Raw genomic sequence first — 19,643 nt, 5'->3', positions numbered from 1 at the left:
GCAATGAATGCTAAGAAGCCAACCTTACTGAAGCACAAACTCGTATATCAGTCTGTATTGGCCTAGGCCTACTACTCAACCTTAACCCATCATCCTCTACTCTCTTCACTGCCTCAGCATACGACACCTTCTGTTCTACTCTGACCCTGGCAACCTCACCCTGTCTCTCTCGCACCGGGCACTTCTGATCCCCAGCAGTTTTTTCCCACTGATAATACCTTCACTGATTTAACAGTACCCAACTTATTTTCTACCCAGCCTGAGACTATATATGGATCAGCCAAAAGGCAGGATCCACTTTCTCCAAAAATCTCACTCCCACTAGGCCAGAATCATCCTTTGCATGACCATCGGAGCGAGGATCGGAGGTCTTCACCACACCTGCCACCACAGGTAATTCATCCTCACTCTCATCAGGTTCATTTTCTAAGCCATCAGACAGCAGAATACGGTTTGTACTAGGCGTCATTCTTCCTCAACACACATCTTCCCTACTACACTCGGCTCATCTTCCTCGTCATCCATCTTAGCAAACAATCTCGGACCGCCTCCCTGACCTTGGTATGGTCTCCATTTTCATCCCACAGGCACAGCTGATATCTATGCTCACAAAATGCGAACCGCAACGCACTGTGGGATGTTCAAAACATTGGAGGGTAGATAACCTGTGATTACATAGGAGCAGTGGACTACTGTCAACAGCCAACGATGCATACAATAATACATTGAGCCTACTTCTTTCTCTCCTCATTTCATATATTTCATAATATTTAAATATTGCAGGATTTCAGGCTGTATGTTAGGTGATTTTAAAACACACTGACAATTGTTATATTGTGAATTTGAAATAGGCCTATATTCACAAAGCCCCCGAAAAGTAACAAAACTATTTATACCAACCGATTCAATGACTGAGCAGACTGAATTTTGCAATCCTATCTCCAACATTACATTCACCTAGCCTACCTGTTGTGTGTGGAACGTCGTGCACTACGGCCTTTACCAAGAGGTCTAGACCTTTATGGTACAGGTGGTAATGCACTCAATTCACCCCATAACCACAGCATTGCTGGATCAAAACCTGCTCCAGCTGCTCGCTCTTATTTTGGAGAAGTAAGAGGGAAGTCCCAACTGGCCGGGCTTGAACCCAGGTGTTTGCGGCAGTCAAACAACACCTTAGCTGTTACACTAAGAGATCAGAAACGTAAGGTTTCAGAAACCTTCCTTCGAAGAGTCCAGCTCGCACTTCTCAAGTTCCCCGTGCCTGCACCCTTGGGGCACAGGCACAATGGCCACAATCGGGAGCCATCCCACTTCTGACACCAGTGTAGTGAAAGTTGGAGGGTAGTCCTGACCGGGACTTGAACCTGGGACCTTGCCATTAGGCCAAGAGATCCTAACCTCTTTTGATGAGGTTGCTAGGTGTTGGGTTAGGGGGGCTTCACTACTGGTACCAGCAGTGGGAAACCCATGGTTTCTCTGGCCTTTGATGGAAGTTTTCCCCTGTTCACATTCTGTTTGTGCATGGGATACTTTTCGGGAGATGGGGAATATAGTGCCTCCATGTATGGGAGTGTACTATTGCTTCTGCCAAGAGGTCTGGACCTTTATGGCACATGTAGTAGTGTGGTTGTTGGCCCGAAACCTGGTGACGCTGGTTCAAGCACCGCTCCAGTTGTTCCTATTCAATCTCTGTACACTATAATTTCAGATGGCGGAAAGAAATCCAAACTTGATTAAAAATAAATAAAAATGAAGACGCTATGATGAAGCGCATGTCCTGACTGAACTTAGTGCGGCATTGTCTTTAAAGTACACTAGATGGAGCCCACAAACCTCACAAAATTACAAATGTCATAACATTATGCTGACGTCATCACTGACTGCCACGAGGTGAGGTGTACGGACCGCAGCACGACGTTGATAGAAACATTATTACTCATCCGCACATTTCGGACACAGCTAAATACAACAAAATAAGATACAACAAATAGCTACCTAGCTAGGTAGAACACCAGTCAAGCAACATAATCAGCTTGTGGCGTGATATAATAACAATACCTGAAGCTTGCATTAATATATCTAAACGTCTCACAAGTGCAGCTAGAAAGGCAGGCAAATGCTAGCTAGCTAGCCAATGCGTTGGCTAACTAGAATGGGTTATTTAGCTAGCTATAGCATTATCGCAGTGGTAAAATAAACATTTTCGTATAACCTTCATGCTTACATACCAGCAACCCATGGTACTCACTCAAATATCACATCACAGTGTCGAAGCTGGTGGAAATGCTAGCTAATTGAGAGTTCTGCAAATAAATTGCACGCTCGCCTGTTTAAGGTCTTCGTTCCCTTTTTGATTCCACAAACCTTTAAGTTTTGTTTTTTTCGGTGTAACCTTCCGCCTGCGGTAGAAGTGCTGAGGCTAGGAGAGCCACCATTTTGAATGTCTGGTCTGTTCCTCCCTCCGTCGCAAATAGAGAAGATTCAAGCTATTTTCTGGTATCAATACGGCTAGTGAGTATAACTTTATACAAATATGTCAGTTAAACAGAGTTGTTTATTTGGATAATAGCTGAAAAGTCAGAACGACTTTGTCTTAAACCGCGGTGACAATAATGAATGTTGGCGCTGCATAGGATCGGAAGTGAGGCTGCGCTAACCAGCCAGTGCACCGGAGGGGTTGTCTGTCAGAGGTGTTAGCCTTGTGTCGGCTAGCTGGTATGCTTACCTGATCTGTACTTGTGCGATCATTAACCTTAGACATCTGTTTTTATACTGAACTTTTACTTGCTTACACGCCTTCAATGTATGTCATTATTGCATTTGGTTATTTGCTGTGTAAGTCAAACGAGATGTACCGGTAACTATGTAGGGAAAGGTAGCTCTAGTTAGTTAGCTAATCCTACTAGCTACTAATTTACTAGTTAAATCAGTGCGATGAAGGCCTCTTCGCGATTGTGTAGCTAGCTAGCTATGCTCTGTATGTTCACTTGCTAAAAGTGTTTAGGTCAAAGAAATTAAAGGCTGTAATTGTGCCAAGCTCGGCCTGAAATGGCATCTGCTCCGACGTTAGATTGCCAGCTAGTTCGTGCCAATGCTAACGTGACTATGCATAATATATTTGACAGGTGTGCGGTTAAATGTTCGTAAAGTATTGCGTTCAAGAGATGACTAGCAAGTTAACTCCCTTTCCGTGGGCTTGTGATCTAACGTAGCAAGCTAGCCACCCAACCCAGCTAACGTTACTAGCTAGCCAGCTACTTGGTATGCCGTATGTAGCTATGTAACGTTACCGACCATTGGTACGGACGTGTACCTAACTAGCCAATAACGTAAGCCATAAACTTAGCTAGCGCAATACGATGACGTGTTCAAGTTTAACTGTTACTCATACCAACGCTTCAAATAAGATGTGTGTGTTATAACGTTACCTAGCTTGGGTGTAGCAGTTGTAGCGTTGGCTGTTTCTACTTGGTTGCAATGAAGTCAAGGTTACTAACGTTACTTAAGCTAGCTAGCTACTATGGTCTTGTTGCCACTTAACGTTAACTAGCTAGCTACTATACTCACATACTGGGTGTGGGGAAGTTACATTGGATATGAATATGCTATTATGTCAGTTGTTTCCACACCTCGACAAGTGTCAATCCTCAAATGTGTTAGCTAGCTGTAGGTAACCTCCCTAATTTCTTCAGTTGTGCCATACCCCAGACTTCATTGACGATAAAAAAAGGGTTATTATGCCACCTGCTTCACTTGTGATTTTTAGGCAATGTATGTGCCATTACAGCCATTGGGTTGTTTATTTGAGCTTGCTTGTATCTGTGTAGACATGTTTATAGAAAATATTTTACTCCTTTTTAATTGTGATTTCCTGTTTCCCTTTTGCCACCTCAGTCAACATCTGTGTCATATACTCAAATCGACTTGCTTTTTCATTGCATGTCATTCTTTCTATTTGCATTAAACCATCTGACAAGTGCCCATGTTACTACCTGCATTTTCAGCCTATTCAATGAAAGCTTTCTGTCTACAGTACACACATATATATTGGTAGGCCAATACTTGGCTAAACAATGTAGGTCAATGTTTTGTATAAATGTTCTGTCATACTACTTGCAGAATTGTTTGTATGTTGGAATGGAGGTAGAGGCCTGCTGTAACACCAATTAAATGCCTCGGTGAGAGCTTGGCTGAGCAGTGACAGCCAAATGAGTGGCAAAGAGAACAATATGCTGGGATATTGTGTAGAAAGGAGAGGTCCCTCTACAATGGTGGCTTTGAATTGTTTCTGTAGCGTAATGAGCTTAATCTGCACAACTTTGGGTAAGGAGGAAGTAAATTGTGGCACATACTCCTTGGGGTTCTCAATTGGAAAGAGCCTCATTGATAGTGTTTGTTGTCTCTGGAGTCTGGACATTGGAAATGTATTGGCCTATGTCCTCAGTGGACTCTTCCGTGTGTTGAGGTTGTTTTCTCTTGCCACTGGTTGCTAGGCTCAGCGGGCTAGTTTAGCTTCTAGAGTCTCAGGAGAGAAATGGGCAATTCCATTCGCTCAGGAAATCTGCCACAGCAGGTGTCAGATATGGTCCCTTATGTGGATATATGAGGGTGTTGATAACAATCAGTCAATATATCATTATTATGTCTTCCTTTATGCCCATTTCCCCCCCAAAGCAGTCTTAAATAACATGATCAAATCCTTTGCTCCAGCTTTTGGGGACATAATAAAGAAAAAGTCCAGTCTTTCATGTTGTAATTAATAGAAGAATGTGTGCCTATAAAAGGTATTGCAACAATGTTGTAGAACAGAAATGTAATCAGTATTTGTTAGTCTAGCAGAGACTGGATTTTCCATATATTTTGTGTGCTCACGCTAATGAGTATAGAGGCTGATTGGGGCCTTTGGTTACTTGTCAAGTGTCAGGCACAGGAAATATAAGCCTTTGTTTTTGCGCGAGTCATTAAGCCTAGGTGCACTTTTTTTAATGACAGGCCTGAATGTGAGTTTTCATGATTCATTCATTTAAACAGATTCCTGGACAATAGGGTGTGAATTACTTTAATTCTATACTTTCTTGTACTAATTGGGAGCGACGGAGGTTGCTAATGCGTTGTGCCTAAGAACACCTCTAAGCCACGTACGATATACCATGGGATCTCATCTATGCTGCTCAGTTGCCATTTGAATGGTAATGGTAAGGAGGTAGTCCTAGTCCCCCTGCACCTCTGGAATGTGCACTGCCCTGACCTTCCATTCCACTTTGATCACTGTGAATTCTTACATTATCAACATACTGGCTCATGCAACTATGCTCCTTTCTCTGCACCTTCGTTTATCATTTTTTTCCCTCCAGACTCCACGGTAGGGCTGGGCAATATGGCCTAAAAATCATCTTTTTTTTTTTAAACATATGGGCTTTACAATGTACACTACATGACCAAAAGTATGTGGACGCCTGCTCGTCAAACATCTCATTCCAACATCATGGGCATTGATATGGAGTTGGTGCTCCCTTTGCTGCTATAACAGCCTCCACTCTTCTTTGAAGGCTTTCCACTAGATGTTGGAACTTAGCTGCGGGGACTTGCTTCCATTCAGCCACAAGCATTAGTGAGGTCGGGCACTGATGTTGGGCGATTAGGCCTGTCTCGCAGTCGGCGTTCCAATTCATCCCAAAGGTGTTCGATGGGGTTGAGGTCAGGGCTCAGTGCAGGCCAGTCAAGTTCTTCCACACTGATCTCGACAAACCATTTCTGTATGGACCTCGCTTTGTGCACGGGGGCATTGTCATGCTGAAACAGGAAAGGGCCTTCCCCAAACTGTTGCCACAGAGTTGGAAGCACATAATTGTCTAGAATGTCATGGTATGCTGTAGCATTAAGATTTCACTTCACTGGAACTAAGGGGCCTAGCCCAAACCATGAAAAACAGCCCCAGACCATTATTCCTCCTCCACCAAACTTTACAGTTGGGTACTATGCTTTCGGGCAGGTAGTGTTCTCCTGGCATCCGCCAAACGCGAGTCCAATGGTGGTGAGCTTTACACCACTCCAGCCTACACTTGGCATTGCGCATGGTGATCTTATGCTTGTGTGCGGCTGCTCGGCCATGGAAATCTACTTCATGAAGCTCCCGACGAACAGTTATTGCGCTGACGTTGCTTCCAGTGGCAGTTTGGAACGCGCTTCAGCACTCGGCGGTGCCGTTCTGTTTGCTTGTGTAGCCTACCACTTCGCGGCTGAGCCGTTGTTGCTCCTAGACGTTTCCACTTCACAATAACAGCACTTACAGTTCACCGGAGCAGCTCTAGCAGGGCAGACATTTTACAAACTGACTTGTTGGAAAGGTGGCATCCTATGACGGTGCCATGTTGAAAGTCACTGAGCTTTTCAGTAAGGCCATTCTACTGCCAATGTTTGTCTTTGGAGATTGCAGGCTGTGTGCTTGATTTTTATACAACTGTCAGCAACGGGTGAGGCTGAAATAGCCGAATCCACTCATTTGAAGGGATGTCCACATACTTTTGTATATATAGTGTATATCGCGATTTAAAAAATAATACAGTATCTTAATACGCTTTGTTATACAATTGGTCAGACAGTCAGCAATAATCTAATGAATTCGGTGCTTGTGAAATTCTACCTAGGCTAAATGTAAGCCTTCCACAACCATAAGACCCACTAATTATTTTATAACAATAGTTTAACCAGCTTTTTTGTTGTTGCAATAATCACTAAACTGGCTTTCAAGTCTATGAAAATGCCCTTTTTGTTACAAATTGAACCTGAACCATGTGTAATGCACATTCACTAATAATGACTAACTTCTTGTAGCAAGCATTATAGAAAATCAACACAGGTCTCATAATCAATCTCTCAAGCACACATGCTAGTGAGTAGCCAGCTAATCTTCATATTTGAAGTGTAGCCAACTTGGATCTATTTGCTAGCTAACAAGGTAGAACAGTTGACTTGTTATGAACACACCCTTCTGTCCATCTCTAACTGTTTGAACAGTATGCTAGCCTGTCCACTTTGTTCAGATGTTGAAATCAAGTGGCCTAACTTATTTCTAAATGAGAACGAGTTGCCAATTCCTTATATAATTGTGTTTATTCATATTGCACATTTCTTTGTAGCTCAATTGGTAGAGCATGGCGCTTGTAACGCCAGGGTAGTGGGTTCGATCCCCGGGACCACCCATACGTAAAAATTTATGCACACATGACTGTAAGTCGCTTTGGATAAAAGCGTCTGCTAAATGGCATATTATTATATTATTATAAAACACAGACTAGACCGCTAGTATAACGGTCTTCTGTTAAAAGGCTGCTAGCGGTACAGCAATGCTGCGCGTGACAAATTGAGCCTTCATTTTCCAGAATCAATGTTAATTGATACTCCCATTTTAGTGTCTGCTCTGTGCGCAATTAAAAAGTGTATCATTAGAATTCTGTTGGTCCAAACCTCAAATGCAAATAGCGAATTGAAACCGCTTGTCAGAGGAAGAAGTGATCTTTAATCTTTGTTGTTGTAAGGGGAAGGGGCTTTGTGTGTGAGTGAATGGGAAGGTGCACACAGCAGAGAAGGACGGAAAGAGACAAGACCAAAAAAGAACAAGCGGACAAACGTTCATAAAAAATAAAAATATATAACAACTTGATTCTTGTGATACAAGCATTTGGATTATCGTGCAAAAACATACATGCAAATTATTTTGATCGCCCAGCATTTTTCTCGGGGGCTGCATGGGTGCGTGCTTCTATACATATATAGCTATACTCATCTGCCAGTTTATTAGGTACACCACCCTGTTCCGAAAATGGATAAATCCTACAGACAGTGTGGCCTTGGCTTCCTATATAAAGCAGGCATCGAGGCATTCAGTTACTGTTCGATTAAACATTATAATGGGCAAAACAAGTGACTTAAGTGACTTTGAGCGTGGTGTGATCGTCGGTGCCAGGCGCGCCCGATCCAGTATCTCAGAAACGGCTGCCCTCCTGGGCTTTTCACACACGGCAGTGTCTAGGGTTTACCGAGAATGGTGTGACAAACAAAAAACATAGTCAGCGGCAGTCCTGTGGGGGAAAACAGCTTGTTGATGAGAGCGGTCAAAGGAGAGTGGCAAGAATCATACAAGCTGACAGGCGGGCCACAAACAAACAAATAGCAGCGCAGTACAACAGTGGTGTGCAGAACAGCATCTCTGAACGCACAACTGGTTGATCGTTGTCACGGATGGGCTATTGCAGCAGACGACCACACTGGGTTCCACTCCTATCAGCTAAAAACAAGAAGGAGCGGCTCCAGTGGGCACACGATCACCAACACTGGACAATTGAGGAGTGGAAAAACATTGCCTGGAACATGACGGCAAGTTTAGTTTACTTGAGTGGCCTGCACAGTCCCCAGACCTCAACCCAATAAAGCATATTTGGGATGAGATGGAATGGGCTGTTTGCAGCATGAATGTACCGCCGACACCTTGTAGAATACCCAGAAGAATGCAGGCTGTTCTGGATTGGTGTACCTAATAAACTGGTGAGTGTAAGTTAACTATTTAAGATGTGCCAAATGAAATTGTATCCGGCTCCAGCTATGCATTTGGTTTGCTAACTTGCTTGCTAAGGTGCTAGATGGCAAGATCAAGCTTCTTGGTTACAGCAGAGACATTCAATCCCCTCCTGGATTAAGATCCATGTTGCCTAAATAATAATATATATATTTTTTGAAATAGCACCACTTGTGTGCACTTCCGTTAGTACCGTATACCCAGGTATGATACAGAAAACGGTATGAAAATCTGCATACCGCCCAACCTTAGTGAAATGTGCAGCACATGGAAGATGCTCAGTGTTTTTATTTTTTTTATTTTTTGGACTGTTTAAGTATTAGTATTGAAAAAAGCCTTTGGTGTGATAACGACAACATCAGTTATTATTGGATTGTCTTTTCTCTGTTGGACCTCTTTCGTGTGTACGACACCAGCCTTTATATTTTCCCTTGTTCTAAGAGGGCCTCTGCTCTGTCCATTTAGCAGGTGCATTCTTTTTTCAGTAACAGCATCAGCTCAAAGGCGGCTAGATGCAGAAAATGGCTTTGTTCAGCAACTAATTACCGTCGTCCCTCTTGCTGTAACTGCTTAATTATGTTATCCATGCTAACAGATAAAAGCCATGCTTCTTTTGAGATTGGAAGCCATAAAGCACCCCTTCTCTACACGCAGGAGCCAGCGGTAATAACTTTCCCTGTTTGTTCTTGGCATAGTGCGCGTGATGGATCCCCTGTTGTGGCGGTGGTGCATTAACACGTACCCCTCTCACCAGGCCCTTCACTGCAATAAACAAGGCCTCCTCCAGACCCACTGCTGGTGCCAGGCCCTTGACCTTGTTCTGCCCACTCCAGCCTGTCCAGGGTTTCTCTCACATCCTCTGTCACTGTGCTGTGTCTGGCTGTAGTACTGTAAGTGTACACTTCCTGAATGTACTACACTAGAGGATAGGCCGCAGTGTTAATTGCTCCAACTCAGGTGTTGAAAGTCAAACGTGTCAGTGCTGTAGGGGATTTCTGAAAGCAGGAAGTAGAGTTTGTTTAGCACACCCAATGACGTTGTGCCTTTGGAATGCCGAGATCTGTTGGCCTTTTGACGTGCGAGTCACTTCCTATGACTTGACATCTGTGTTTCATGTGTAGTTATTACACATTCATAGTTTCCCCTTCCAAGGGAGACCGCATATCCATGGCTCTCATTGTGCCAGTTTGTATAACTTCTTTCTATTTACTGAATCTTTAAGGCTAAAAGCCTATTGATCCATTTTGTCTCACTGTATCTCTTAACTGCCAAGAGAGCAATCCTTCCTATGTGTTTCCGGATTGCTCTCACACCACCACTGGGCTCATCCTCACTAGCAGACAGTTCAGAAGGATTGTGATGGAGCTCAGTGCTCATGCACCATTTACCCACAGAATTCCTGCAGGTTTAAACACAGAGTTTCTAAACCCAGAGGCGCAACATCGCGAGACTTTGGGAACGCTTGCGAAAAGGACCAAACAGACCAGGCCGGGGTTTGAGAATTCAATGAGAGAAGTGAAATTCTTCCTTAGTTGTTAAAAGTCTAAAGGCAACCTAGATTCTAGCAAATGTCTTAAGTAGTTGAACACGTTATTACTCCAACCTCGTGACAGTGACACGTTTTCATTTTAGTCAAAAACTACTTTATATCGAAAGAGTGCCTTTGAGTTGACGGCCTGCACATCGACCCGATGACGTGTTTCTGCGCATGAGCTTAGCTAGCAAAAGTTTCCATGACATCACCTACAAGTGTGATTTGGGGATTTCTATTGGAGAAGCAGTTTTAGCCTATCTTTATACTGTACTCTTTGGTTTAAACCATCAAGGTCTCATTTACCTGTTGTATATTTGTTCCTCTGAAATGGGCATGAGACCGATTTAGTCAACTAGTGTACAGATCCAATATGCAGGCTTCTTCTTCTTGACCAGAGGCCACTTGACTGTGGTAGTGTGCAGATACAGACTAGGTGGTCAAAGCAAAGGACAAGCAACCTGCTGTACCTTGCAGGCCCTCTGAAACCCTAGGTTTTGCGATTGATGGTGAATGTTATACCACACAGGAAGTCTACTTATCAAATAGGAAGTAGTACAGTGTATTTGTAATTATCATCTTGCAGCCTACCCATTTTAAAAACAAATCAAATCCCTCTCTAATGAGTCAGACACATTAATGGGGTGAGAGATTATATGCTTCTGTCTAATCATTCAATTCTGATTGCATCCTCTCATGGAGCAGCGTTCTTGTTAGAATGGGAGTACATTAGTAACATCAGAGGCACGGTACTGTGAGTTCTCTTGTGTTTGCCAGGTGTGTACCTGGCTGATGTTTTAGAAATGGCGCACTGTGCTCCTATTATTCCTCTATTTTGTCTGGCTGCATGTAAATACTGGAGAAGGTCATCTCACCTCCATGCATGTGAGCCTTCAATATTTAATCACCCTCCACTGGTTTGAAACCTTAGTGCTCTCTTCTGAAGCTTCTGAGCAAGGATTTTAATTTCACCTACCATTCTCCTTTTACTTGTCAAACTTAAGGCTGTACTCACCGAACAATGCTAATTTGCTATTCAAATATTTGTCATCTAATAGGCTACCAAAAAGACCATTGCAAGAGTATGCATTTATCTTATAGAATGAATGAGCGCCCATGGCCTCCTAATCAACTCTTGTAATAACTACATTGAGCTAGACAAAAGTAGTGGTCAGGTGATTTACTAGCCCCCCAGCTACGTGCAATTTAATTCAGAAATGCATACAGACAGACAGACACTCTGTGGACCCACCATCACCCCAGGCATTTTTCTTTCATTCGTGTTAATGCATTTTCCCTCTTTATTTACATTTTACTTCTGTAGTAACGCCGTAAGCAATACAAATGTTGGAGAAACAAAAAAGTTACTCATGTAATTTCTTCACACTTTCATAATGACATAGGCCTACTTTCACCTACTGGTTGTCAGATTAGAATAAGCACTTTGCAGTATGGCCCTTGTATAAAAAAAAGTGCAGCAGTTGGCTCTCGCCCAGCCAGTGCCTTCCCCTCACCAAGGCCACCTGTGCCAACATGTTTAGTTTCTCCGTGTTTTCCAGAGGATGCCAGCGCCGATCAGACTGCGGGAGCTGATCCGGACCATCCGGACGGCTCGGACCCAGGCAGAGGAGCGCGAGATGATCCAGAAAGAGTGTGCTGCCATACGCTCATCCTTCAGAGAGGAAGACAACACTTACCGCTGTAGAAATGTGGCTAAGCTACTCTATATGCACATGCTGGGCTACCCAGCACACTTTGGGCAGGTAAGTTTAAAAATAAGACTATGTTCTTAATTTATTAACCAACATCTGTGAGTGTCTTGTTGTTCCTGGCAGTGAATGTGTGTCTCGCTAAAGAGAGCAGTTTTGTGAACGAATGAGTTTTGTTTTCCAGCTGGAGTGCCTGAAGTTGATTGCATCCCAGAAGTTCACTGACAAGCGGATAGGGTACTTGGGAGCCATGCTACTGTTGGACGAGAGGCAGGACGTCCATCTACTAATGACAAACTGCATCAAGAAGTAAGACAGGCCAAAACCGCATTGGCTCAAACATACACTATCCTGACAGGAACAGCTGCTTATTTGTAGTGTGGGAGTAGAGATAAGAGCTGTGCTGTAGGAGCAGGAGGTGGTGATGTTCACCAACGCCAATATTCTGTTAATGCCTGAAATGTTAGTCATGAGTGGTCCTCTCGCCAGCAGCGTGTGCTGATGATGTTTGATACGAAAACAGCCCCATAACCTGCCGGACCAGCTGTTGCGTCTTTTTCTCAATCTCTTCCTCTAGTGCACATTTTTCTTCTTTCCTGTCTCATCTGCTCTATCCTTCGTCGTCCCTTTTACCCTCCTCTTCCTGTCTGTCTTATACTTTTTTCCCTCAGTCTTCCCCCTTTCTCTTCTACATCTCAGCTCCATCCTATATCTCTGATCTATTATCTCCCTACGAGCTGGGACTCCATCCTATACAGTGGGGGGAAAAAGTATTTAGTCAGCCACCAATTGTGCAAGTTCTCCCACTTAAAAAGATGAGAGAGGCCTGTAATTTTCATCATCATCCAGAAAATCACATTGTAGGATTTTTTATGAATTTATTTGCAAATTATGGTGGAAAATAAGTATTTGGTCACCTACAAACAAGCAAGATTTCTGGCTCTCACAGACCTGTAACTTCTTCTTTAAGAGGCTCCTCTGTCCTCCACTCGTTACCAGTATTAATGGCACCTGTTTGAACTTGTTATCAGTATAAAAGACACCTGTCCACAACCTCAAACAGTCACACTCCAAACTCCACTATGGCCAAGACCAAAGAGCTGTCAAAGGACACCAGAAACAAAATTGTAGACCTGCACCAGGCTGGGAAGACTGAATCTGCAATAGGTAAGCAGCTTGGTTTGAAGAAATCAACTGTGGGAGCAATTATTAGGAAATGGAAGACATACAAGACCACTGATATTATCTCCCCTCAATCTGGGGCTCCACGCAAGATCTCACCCCGTGGGGGTCAAAATGATCACAAGAACGGTGAGCAAAAATCCCAGAACCACACGGGGGACCTAGTGAATGACCTGCAGAGAGCTGGGACCAAAGTAACAAAGCCTACCATCAGTAACACACTACGCCGCCAGGGACTCAAATCCTGCAGTGCCAGACGTGTCCCCCTGCTTAAGCCAGTACATGTCCAGGCCCGTCTGAAGTTTGCTAGAGTGCATTTGGATGATCCAGAAGAGGATTGGGAGAATGTCATATGGTCAGATGAAACCAAAATAGAACTTTTTGGTAAAAAATGACAAATAATGCTGAGTTGCATCCAAAGAACACCATACCTACTGTGAAGCATGGGGGTGGAAACCTCATGCTTTGGGGCTGTTTTTCTTCAAAGGGACCAGGACGACTGATCCGTGTAAAGGAAAGAATGAATGGGGCCCTGTATCGTGAGATTTTGAGTGAAAACCTCCTTCCATCAGCAAGGGCATTGAAGATGAAACGTGGCTGGGTCTTTCAGCATGACAATGATCCCAAACACACCGCCCGGGCAATGAAGGAGTGGCTTCGTAAGAAGCATTTCAAGGTCCTGGAGTGGCCTAGCCAGTCTCCAGATCTCAACCCCATAGAAAATCTTTGGAGGGAGTTGAAAGTCTGTGTTGCCCAGCGACAGCCCCAAAACATCACTGCTCTAGAGGAGATCTGCATGGAGGAATGGGCCAAAATACCAGCAACTGTGTGTGAAAACCTTGTGAAGACTTACAGGAAACGTTTGACCTGTGTCATTGCCAACAAAGGGTATATAACAAAGTATTGAGAAACTTTTGTTATTGACCAAATACTGATTTTCCACCATAATTTGCAAATAAATTCATTAAAAATCCTACAATGTGATTTTCTGGAATTTTATTTCTCATTTTGTCTGTCATAGTTGACGTGTACCTATGATGAAAATTACAGGCCTCTCTCATCTTTTTAAGTGGGAGAACTTGCACAATTGGTGGCTGACTAAATACTTTTTCCCCCCACTGTATCTCTGATCTATTATCTCCCTACGAGCTGGGACTCAGCCTGAGATCCTCTGGCAGGGCACTGTTGACCATTCCAAAGTCTAGGTTGAAAACAAAAGGAGACCGGGCATTTGCCATTAGGGCACTTAGATTTTGGCTTGCAGATTCAGTGCCTGTTTTTAAATCCCTGCTGAAGACACACCTTTCTAAAGATGCTTTTAATGTATGATTTCAATGTATGATTTTAATTAGCTATCTTTTTTTCATTCTCCTTCCTCCTATCTTTATTTCTTTGTTAGTACTTTTATTATTTTATGATGTGAAGCACTTTATTACTTTATACGCTATACAAATAAAGATATTATTATCTGCTATCCACTCATTCTTCCCCCTCTCCTTCCTCAGTGATCTGAATCACAGCACACAGTATGTCCAGGGCCTGGCCTTGTGCACCCTGGGCTGCATGGGCTCCTCAGAGATGTGTCGAGACCTGGCTGGAGAGGTGGAGAAGCTGCTCAAAACATCCAACTCCTACCTGAGGAAAAAGGTACCTACCTCTCATTCTCACCTAGCCCACATTCACTCTTTACAAAGAGGTGTTGGTCAGGTGATCAGTTTGAAGTGCGTTAGCAGACCTGCCAACGTGCACTCATTTAGCGTACCATGCACACAATTTGAGGTCAAAGTACGCTGGTATGAAAAACTACCCTAAAATACGCTTCTATTGGTACAACCGTCTGAAGTTGGAGCTGATCCAATCAGGACTTGGGCGAGAAGAAAACATCTCTAACTCTCCAGCCTGCCCCCCATAGTCGTAGTAGTCTATTATTTTCCTGCCTCGAGCTGAATGGCAGCTCTCCACCTTGTCCGTTGATACCGCTGATGTGTGAGGACAAAGTGTAGGGAAAATGGAGAACGAACTGTTTGCCGGATACATTTTCCAAATTGTATGTGTTAGTCAAGCACATAACCACTACATTTCGTAGTTAGTTCCTTCGTCATTACGACAAATGTAGAAAAATTTGAAATTGTCACTGAGAGCACCTCAATTTCATTTAGGAGACTTCTGTGTTGGCTACATTGTTTGATATATATATACAGTGGGAAGAACAATGTAGAGGTCTGTAATTTTTTATCATAGGTACACTTCAACTGTGAGAGACGGAATCTAAAACAAAAATCCAGAAAATCACATTGTATGATTTTTAAGTAATTAATTTGCATTTTATTGCATGACATAAGTATTTGAACACCTACCAACCAGTAAGAATTCTGGCTCTCACAGACCTGTTAGTTTTTCTTTAAGAAGCCCTCCTGTTTTCCACTCATTACCTGTATTAACTGCACCTGTTTGAACTCGTTACCTGTATAAAAGACACCTGTCCACACACTCAATCAAACAGACTCCAACCTCTCCACAATGGCCAAGACCAGAGAGCTGTGTAAGGACATCAGGGATAAAATTGTAGACCTGCACAAGGCTGGGATGGGCTACAGGACAATAGGCAAGCAGCTTGGTGAGAAGGCAACAACTGTTGGCGCAATTATTAGAAAATGGAAGAAGTTCAAGATGACGGTCAATCACCCTCGGTCTGGGGCTCCATGCAAGATCTCACCTCGTGGGGCATCAATGATCATGAGGAAGGTGAGGGATCAGCCCAGAACTACACGGCAGGACATGGTCAATGACCTGAAGAGAGCTGGGACCACAGTCTCAAAGAAAACCATTAGTAACACACTACGCCGTCATGGATTAAAATCCTGCAGCGCACGCAAGGTCCCCCTGCTCAAGCCAGCGCATGTCCAGGCCCGTCTGAAGTTTGCCAATGACCATCTGGATGATCCAGAGGAAGAATGGGAGAAGGTCATGTGGTCTGATGAGACAAAAATAGAGCTTTTGGTCTAAACTCCACTCGCCGTGTTTGGAGGAAGAAGAAGGATGAGTACAACCCCAAGAACACCATCCCAACCGTGAAGCATGGAGGTGGAAACATCATTCTTTGGGGATGCTTTTCTGCAAAGGGGACAGGACGACTGCACCGTATTGAGGGGAGGATAGATGGGGCCATGTATCGCGAGATCTTGGCCAACAACCTCCTTCCCTCAGTAAGAGCATTGAAGATGGGTCGTGGCTGGGTCTTCCAACACACAGCCAGGGCAACTAAGGAGTGGCTCCGTAAGAAGCATCTCAAGGTCCTGGAGTGGCCTAGCCAGTCTCCAGACCTGAACCCAATAGAAAATCTTTGGAAGGAGCTGACAGTCCGTATTGTCCAGCGACAACCCCGAAACCTGAAGGATCTGGAGATGGTCTGTATGGACCTACAGGAAACGTATGATCTCTGTAATTGCAAACAAAGGTTTCTGTACCAAATATTAAGTTCTGCTTTTCTGATGTATCAAATACTTATGTCATGCAATAAAATGCAAATAAATTACTTAAAAATCATACAATGTGATTTTCTGGATTTTTGACTAAAATGTAAATACATACATACATACATACATACATACATACATACATACATACATACATGCATACTAAACAAAAAATATAAACGCAACATGCAACAATTTCAATGATTTTACAGAGTTACAGTTCATATAAGGAAATCAGTCAATTTAAATACATTCATTAGGCCCTAATCTATGGATTTCACATGACTGGGCAGGGGCACAGCCATGGGTGGGCCTGGGACGGCATAGGTCCACCCACTGGGGAGCCAGGCCCAGCCAATCAGAATACGTTTTTCCCCACAAAAGGGCTTTATTACAGACAGAAATACTCCTCCGTTTCATCAGCTGTCCGGGTGGCTGGTCTCAGACGATCCCGCAGGTGAAGAAGCCGGATGCGGAGGTCCTGGGCTGGCGTGGTTACACGTGGCCTGCGGTTGTGAGGCCGGTTGAACGTACTGCCAAATTCTCTAAAACTACATAGGTGGCTTATGGTACAGAAATAAACATGACATTCTCTGGCAACAGCTCTGGTGGACATTCCTGCAGTCAGCATGCCAATTGCACGCTCTCTCAAACATGAGACATCTGTGGCATTGTGTTGTGTGACACAACTGCACATTTTAGTGGCCTTATTGTCCCCAGCACAAGGTGCACCTGTGTAATGATCATGCTGTTTAATCAGCTTCTTGATATGCCACACCTGTCAGGTGGATGGATTATCTCGGCAAAGAAGAAATGCTCACTAACAGGGATGTAAAAATGTTTGGGGGATATTTTATTTCAGCTCATTAAACATGAGCTACATATATGTCTACATATTTATAGTTAGCTACTGAAGAGCAGCCAATTACCAAGTACCCATAAGTCTATAGCCTACCATTCCTACTGAGACTGTCTTCTGCCAACATCATTGTTAGGCAAAAAAAAAGCTGCATTTTGCCTATGATTTGAGCAGTGTGGGTGTTGCGCGCGCCGTCGTGGGGGCTGGGGGTGCCGCCGCCCCGCTGAAGTCGTACTCATAACAATTATTCAAGGTTGGCAGGTCTGCGTTAGCATGTCACAGTAGAGCACTTTGGAAAACATTACAATTTTGTCCCCAGGCAGCGTTGTGTGCAGTCCACGTCATCAGGAAGGTCCCAGAGCTGATGGAGATGTTCCTCCCAGCCACAAAAAACCTGCTGAGCGAGAAGAACCACGGTGAGACAACAGGGGCTGGGGGCAACTGTGTCCTGCACAGAGAGCATTGGGTTTGGTCACTCACAGATAAAATGGGGATGCTGTGTCCTTCAAAGGGAAAATTGGTCTGGTGCCCTCTACACAGTTGAAATGTCCTTCAGTGAAAAGAGCTGGATTAATGACTGTGTCCTGATGAGCTGTGGGACTGCTGCGTCCTTCACAGCAGGCAGGGGTGTCATAGTACAATGGCTGATGTTCTGACAGCTTTATAAAGCGGCACTCTTGTCAGAACCAACGTTACCACTTCGAATATGTTTCTAAACGAGTTTGATAGATGAAGTTTGCCCTAGACACTAAGGTCAGTTTTGTGTTTTTCCCCTCAATGGTCAAGGTAAGGATTTGGGGAGGGTAAGTTGATGCTAGATATAAACCTGTAGTCGTCTTTGTAGTGCTAAAATGGGCTTAATGACGTTAAACTGACACTTACTAAGAGTGAGATTCCAGATTATAAACCACCACAACGGAGCCAGCAAACAGAGTTTCCCCCATAGACTATGTTCCTTATTTTAGTGACAATGCTGTGACATTGCTAAAACATTGACTCCCAGGGAATTGGCAAGGAAATGTGTGCACATTTTGTGAACTACTACTGTTCACCAGGGATGCTGTTTGTAGACCTTTTTGGTTTCTCTTTGTCTCCTTAAGGTGTTCTCCACACTTCTGTTGTCCTCCTCACTGAAATGTGTGAAAGAAGTCCTGACATGCTCTTACACTTCAGAAAGGTATGGATAGCCACGATCTAATTAGCTGAAATTACTACTATCAAGAGTTTTTGGGTAACAGCGTAACACATCAGCAAATCTTTAGGGAGTTAATTAAGCATTTGTCTTAAACTCACTCTACATTTCATTCTCTCTGCGTATTCATTTTCCTTTCACTATGACTGTTTTAAATATACTTCAAACATATTTTGCCTTTTGAAACCTTTGATTGAATTTTCCCATAAGGTTTGCTCCACATTCAAAGTAGGCCTATGTCTCAGTCGTATCTCCTTGCCTCGCTTCTTTCCTTGCTGTATCTCTAGTGGTTTTGTACCTCTTTCCCTTAGCCATAAACAACCTCCAGCCAGCCTCCCACACCTCATGTTCATGATCAAAACATTACTTTGAGCTCTCTCTAAAAGTGAATCTTTTCCCTAACATCTACCTCATATTTTTTCTGTCATTTGTCTTCGTTACAATTCCTGCATTGTGTTAGAATGAGAAGGTAAGAGTACATTCTGGTTTCATAGCTGGTGCATGCTGTAACTAGTAATCACTTCACACGGTCACTGTAGATGTAATCAAATCTGTGTTCCGTAAAGTTCCTTTTTGTGTTTTTAATTTCTTTGACTTTTACAGCGGTCATATGTTGGTGTTCTCTTTTGATATCATGACAGGATTTTTTAAAATGTTTCTTAGACATCGCTCACTATTGTTAATGTGTCATCATTAACCTAATGTATAACTCATTTGATCACTGTATGTTGAAAACAACATGATGGGTCTGTTTTCAATTGATCACCTCCAGTGTTCTCACTAGACACCGATGGTTTTATGTCTGTTAAAAGGGGGGATATGTGACTGTATGCATACAAATATATATTTAAGAAAAATATATTCGCATTGTTGCAAATTGTCTATGAATACTCTTGCCTAGCATTCCTGGTAAGAATTATGATTAGGTTACTATTTCATCCAGATGTGATTGAATGTGACATCACAGTTCGATTAGCTTTTCAAAACCGAACATCCTAACCGAATGTTTTCATACAATCAATGTTGTCTTGACTACCATGATTAAATCAAGAGAATGTAAAGAATAACTGCACATTCTACAAAATACTTTGTCAAGTTATTTCAGTAACAAGGTAG

At 43.3% G+C, this 19,643-nt stretch overlaps 1 protein-coding gene across 6 annotated transcripts in view; it reads left to right on the top strand.

Annotated features, from left to right (window-relative positions):
* The first annotated feature begins 2,407 nt into the window (after positions 1-2,407).
* ap1g1 (adaptor related protein complex 1 subunit gamma 1) overlaps positions 2,408-19,643 on the top strand; it is a 29,325-nt gene continuing 12,089 nt past the window's right edge. For 2 of the 6 annotated variants that reach the window (XM_045218155.1, XM_041874483.2), the window contains exons 1-7: positions 2,408-2,514; positions 11,669-11,872; positions 12,003-12,127; positions 14,506-14,647; positions 17,655-17,751; positions 18,436-18,512; positions 18,988-18,996. In XM_045218155.1, coding sequence (XP_045074090.1) covers positions 11,672-11,872; positions 12,003-12,127; positions 14,506-14,647; positions 17,655-17,751; positions 18,436-18,512; positions 18,988-18,996 — 651 coding nt within the window. In that variant the 5' untranslated portion in view covers positions 2,408-2,514; positions 11,669-11,671. Of the gene's footprint in view, positions 2,515-2,542; positions 2,719-11,650; positions 11,873-12,002; positions 12,128-14,505; positions 14,648-17,654; positions 17,752-18,435; positions 18,513-18,987; positions 18,997-19,643 lie in introns of those variants that run through there. The other 4 variants (XM_045218156.1, XM_045218154.1, XM_045218152.1 and 1 more) reach the window with 3 other exon arrangements.

This window comes from Coregonus clupeaformis, unplaced genomic scaffold (assembly GCF_020615455.1).
Source record: "Coregonus clupeaformis isolate EN_2021a unplaced genomic scaffold, ASM2061545v1 scaf1404, whole genome shotgun sequence".
Classification (NCBI taxonomy): Eukaryota; Metazoa; Chordata; class Actinopteri; order Salmoniformes; family Salmonidae; genus Coregonus; species Coregonus clupeaformis.
Note: the sequence above shows the minus strand (reverse complement) of the source record. Positions and strands in the feature narration are given on the sequence as shown.